This window comes from Cyprinodon variegatus, unplaced genomic scaffold, assembly GCF_000732505.1.
Source record: "Cyprinodon variegatus isolate N-32 unplaced genomic scaffold, C_variegatus-1.0 Scaffold1143, whole genome shotgun sequence".
NCBI lineage: Eukaryota > Metazoa > Chordata > Actinopteri > Cyprinodontiformes > Cyprinodontidae > Cyprinodon > Cyprinodon variegatus.
Genome location: NW_015151596.1, coordinates 88871 through 93982, shown reverse-complemented (window position 1 = coordinate 93982; position 5112 = coordinate 88871). Strand labels below are relative to the sequence as shown.

The following is a 5112-nucleotide window of genomic DNA, read 5'->3' as shown; positions in this document are numbered from 1 at the left end:
TCCTAAGACCTGTTTACCACCAGACCTGTGAAACGTAGAGATAGAACCTGTTTGACAACATGAAGTAGGCTGGAACTGAAAGAGCAACAGATGGTGTCCTGATTGAAAGGCATTAGAGAAACTGAGTCACTGACAACCGTCAGTCTGGACCGGGTCACAGAACCAATCCCAGGGCTTTGGGGAACCAGCAGACCCATCAGCATTAGTCCAGGAAGTCAGAGGTCCAGATCCATAACTGGCCTAAAGGAACACAAGGAAACCCGTCTGATGTAATACTTATATTTATTATATCTTCTTTCAAATTTGAAGCAGAAGGTGTTGAAATGTTTCCAGCTCCTGGCTTCCTCATTTGTTCTCACAGAAACCACCTTATTATTTAATTAATGAAAACAGAACCTACCTTTAGGGCCTGTATTTAGTTTATAAAGAACGTGTTCAGACTTTGTTTTGGATTCTGATCCCACAGTTTCTTTTCTCTGGGCTCAGTTTACAGTAGTTCTGACTTACTCTGCTGTTGGCAGCTGGCTTCTCTGGCTCAGTTCGCTGGTTCCTGCTTTGGATCCATCCAGAACTGAACTGAGCACAAAGAAAAATAAGCATTTTAAGGAAATGGAGCAGGTGTGTCTGAGGACAAACCAGTAGAAGAACCTCCCATAAAATGAATCAGTTTGATTGGGCAGAACTCTTTGTTTTCTGATTCTCTTTTAGACTCTTCCTCTGTCTGGGTTGGTATCTAACAGCTCTGGGGAAGATCTCACATCAGAACCAGGTTCTTTAGTCACACAGAGCAAAGAGCTCCTCAGGCTGGAGGCGGAGCTTCTCAGTTTATAAGAAAACAATAAATCTGATTTATGATCAGTTAGATTCAGAGCCAATCCAATATTTTTCCAGGATCATATTAAAGACTGTCTGACTCTATAAATGCTGAATGTAGTGATATACTTAAGGACCATCAGTACCAACAGCTTCTGATCAGAACAGCAGAGAAAGACCCCAAAAAACTGGTTATTGAAGGTTCTGGTATGAGGTTAACTATCTGAAAAGTGCAGTTAGAGGAGTTTGGAAGGTCAGATCTCAGGGGTGGTGAGCAGCACACCACCAAGAACCCCAAAGCCTGGACGTCAGATTGCTGTGAAGCTTCAAAATGGAAGTGAAAACCCCCAAGAGAAGCTGGAGGATCAGATGGAGCAAGGATAAAAGAGTGGCGGCCTAGTGGTTAGGGCATTGAGCTTGATCCCAGAGAGTTTAGAGTGGAAGCCCCACTCCCACGGACTGCCACTCTGGGTCCCTTAACCCCACATTGTTTCCAGAAACAATGTGTCATTCATTTTTGGAAAAAAATGTTATCAGCAGATGCAGTTATTAAGGCTCCAGAGGTGGAGAGGGGCTAAAGTTCTGATAAGAGCCCCAATCATGATGCCACCTCCTCTCATCAGGGAGGGGCTGCTTTGTTCCCTCTACTTCAATTCCACCTGCATAGATGCTGAACACTGACCCACCATCACTGTGTTAGTGGGTGTGTGGCTGTGTTCATCTCAGATTCCTGCCAGATTCCAGCCCGCCGCTGTTCCTGGATCAGGTCAGTCTGTAAACATGGCTCTGAGCAGACCACAGGTGACTGACAGTAATCCTGCTCAGTTTATGTAAAAATGGACCAGGGGCTGCAGGCATGCCCTCACATTAACAAACATCAAAAGTTCACACACCCAAGGGTATTTGCTCCATGTGTGAAAATAATTCACGGTTGTATATCAAACCGCCAGCAGGGGGCAGCAGCCTGCAACAAACAGCGCTGAGCGCCTCAGCAGGACACGTTAAAACACCGAGATAGAAAACACAGAGAGATAAATGCTGGATAAAAATCTAATAAAGGCTGTTTTGGGTTTCCAGTAAGTTATGCCGTTTAATGCTTTTTATTTTTATTTTATTTTTTACCCCCCTTCAGATTTAAGGTCTGCATGAACAGGAGCAGCAGAGAGGAAGCAGATTAGATTCCCTCCAAAATAAAAGTATTTCATTCCTGCTAAACCTCATCAGTTTTCTCTAAAGCCGAATAAACCCAAAATATTACAGAATACCTGATTCTGGAGTTTAGACCGACACATTCAGATAATTAAGCCACATTTTTAAAGGTTACATAGATAATAATGATAATACTTTGCTCCATAGAAGGGCCTGTCTGTCTGTCTGTCTGTCTATCTATCTATCTATCTATGTGTCTGAAGTTCCTGTTTGTTTTTCCTTTTAGTTTAAGATGTTCTTCTTCCTAAAGGAAATTTTTCTTCCTATAGATGAAAATCTCCTTCCTCACATGGTAGAACCAAATTCATTACTGCAGATTAAACTCTGATCTGGTTTTTCATCTCTGATCTCAGATGTTTAAACTCCCCCAAGGTCTGAGATAGAGGCTCTCTTCTGTTTACTCTACAGTTTAGTTTTGTTGCTCCTAAATATCTTGATCCCAACAGCTGGTTGAGTTATAAAATAAAAATCAATAGAAAACAAAACATCAGATATGGCAAATTTTTGGGCAGTTTGTACAGAAATCATGCCAGTTGGAAAAATAGAGCTACTGCAAAAATACTGTTTTATTTTAATAAAAGTTTATTATCCATCTAAAGGAAATTCCTCCATTGTATTATCAGATAACTTTTTCTCCAAAAGTTATCTGATAATATTTCAATATTAAAAGTGAAGCAGGGAGGTGTTTAAAAAATACACTTCTAAACTATATTACATCCATAGATATGAAAATAATTGAAAATTTTGATTTATTTGTGAACGTCTTTTATTTTGGTGAGCCCAGAGCGGAAGTTCCGTTCCCCTGCTGTTAGCTTGACGCTGCTGTGACCCACAGACCGACAGAGTCAGAGTCAGGAAACCGACGGAACCGAACCAAGCCTCACCGAAGCAGAGGCACTTGCCGGTTTCCCGCGTGGAGTTTGGGTTCATCTGAACCGAGCAGCCGAACCGAGCAGAACCGGCCTGAAGCTGGCTGCCCGGTAGGAGCGGACCGGTTCCGGTCCTTTTGGGCAGGTAGACGTCAGCAGCTCCTTCGGTTTCCCTGGAAACACCAGAGGTCAACCGGACTGAACCGACCAGATAACAGGTTCGAACGGTTGCGGGGGCTGAGGTTCGGTTAATGGCGGGAATGAAGTTCTAAACGGTGGAATGCACGTGTGAGCCGAACCGGTTCATTCCCGGGGCTGTTGTCTTCAAGGAGACACCGGCTACAGCTCCTCCCAGCCCGGGTTCGATGTGTCTGCCGAACGGACATGTTGGCTCCGAGGAGAGTCCAGCCTGAAGCCGAAGAGATGAGCATGAATTCTGCAGTTCGGAGACCCTGAAGCGAACCCTGGATTATAAACCCGGCTGATTTACAATGAAGAAGACCGAAAACAAAAACAAGAGGAAGCTGAGCAGCTCGGATCAGAAGGGGAGCAGAGAGGAGCAGAAGGAGGAGGTGAGATGTTCCTCAGCTCTATCTGATGGTCCACCTGAACCTGGCAGACAGGGTGCAGGGCAAAAATCACCAACTGAGCCTGGCAGACAGGTTGCAGGGCAAAAACTCCCACCTGGGTCAATATCTGCTTTAGTTTTTGCTTCTCTTCATCAATCAGTTAAAAGAAAATTCACTCAGATTAGTTAGTTTGTTCAAAAAATTCAAACAAAATAAAGGTGGTCATTTTTCTGATCAAAATTTCATAAAATAATCCTAATGTTTCCATAAAGCTAACAGGGAAAATAAACATTAAATCAGAGAAATTAAGTTAAGTTTTTTTTATTTATAATCCCAGAATCCTTCAATAAGAATAATCTGAAACTACCTGAAAGCTTCAAAAAGAAATGCAGATCAAAGCTTATTTTTTTAATCCAAGTTTCTAGATCGTCTGCAGATTATAGAGAAATTAAGAGACCAAAGTTTAAACGTTAGTTTTTATCTATAACCACAAGGATTATTGACATCTTAACTGTTTATCAAACATTTTTTTATTTTAAAGGTTAAATCAGATGTTTTGATACAGAAATGTGTTGCTTAGATGTAGATGGTGAATATCCTAGATGTGTTTTAAATAGAGTAAAAGGTTTATGACATTCAAACAAAATGTTAGGTGAAGATTTCTTGTTTAATTTGTAATGCAAAAATTTGGGATTTTGAAGAGAATGTTTAATATTTTGACCCTTCGACTACACCTGAAGGCTTTTAGAAGTTGTGCAGAATCTTTTTGCAGCAGCTCCAGAGGAAGCCCAGTCCGAGGCGGACAGATTCTGCTCAGTCACTGCAGGTTCTGATGGAGTGCTGCTGCCTGCTCGGGTCGATTAGGCTGCAGTGAAGAGATTTATTTCAGAACCTTTCCAGCTGACGCTGCTCTAAGATAATGTTGGGTTTTCTTTTTTTTTTCTTTTACCACCAATTAATCCGCTTATTAACGTTGTATCAGGTTTAATCTGGAACCAAAGGTTCTTCATTTCTATGGTTGAATATCTCCAGTGAGGGATTAGTTCTGGAAACATGTGGGATTCTCCTCCTGGACGGCGTGCGGCCCGCTTCTGTTAATTCTGTCAGAAATCCTTCAGTGGATGAAGCTGCTGGGGTGACGTGACTTTGAATGTTAAACAGATTCTTCTCTGGCTGCTCATAGATGGATTCTTTTCATAAACTTGGTTCCGTTGATGTAAAACTTCATCAGTTTTTCATGTTAAAGAACCTAATTTAATACGAACTGAAGAACAGTGGAGGATCTTTTTTGGACGGACCGTGGTGAGACGTTTACCGGCATCCCTCTGAGCTGTTCTTTGGGTTCTTTAGTTTCCCGCCCAGCCGGCCGTGCGTCTGTTTACGTCCTTGTGAGTTGCTGCCCCTCAAGGCTGAGCTCCTTCCTTCCAGGAGCAACCTGGCAGAGATCCAACCTTCATGGCGATTCCATTCAGTATCAATTTTCTGACCCAACGATTCGTTTATTTTCAATACTCAAGAATAAACCACGATACGAGTCAACTCGAATAATTGTTTATTGTTTTTTTAACCTTACAGGCTAGAGGTTAGACAATGTTTCAAATTTGAAAAAAAAAATCAATGAAAGCTGTAATATCATTATGAATTTTGAGAAA

The 5112-nt window shown here is 41.9% G+C and overlaps 1 protein-coding gene across 1 annotated transcript in view; it reads left to right on the top strand.

The window, feature by feature from the left end:
* Nucleotides 1-2850: 2850 nt before the first annotated feature.
* Nucleotides 2851-5112, top strand: part of LOC107101729 (microtubule-associated serine/threonine-protein kinase 2-like) — a gene marked incomplete at its 3' end in the record, with an annotated part of 91081 nt that continues 88819 nt past the window's right edge. The window contains exon 1 of the mRNA XM_015400747.1: nucleotides 2851-3463. Coding sequence (XP_015256233.1) covers nucleotides 3383-3463 — 81 coding nt within the window. The remainder of the gene's footprint in view (nucleotides 3464-5112) is intronic.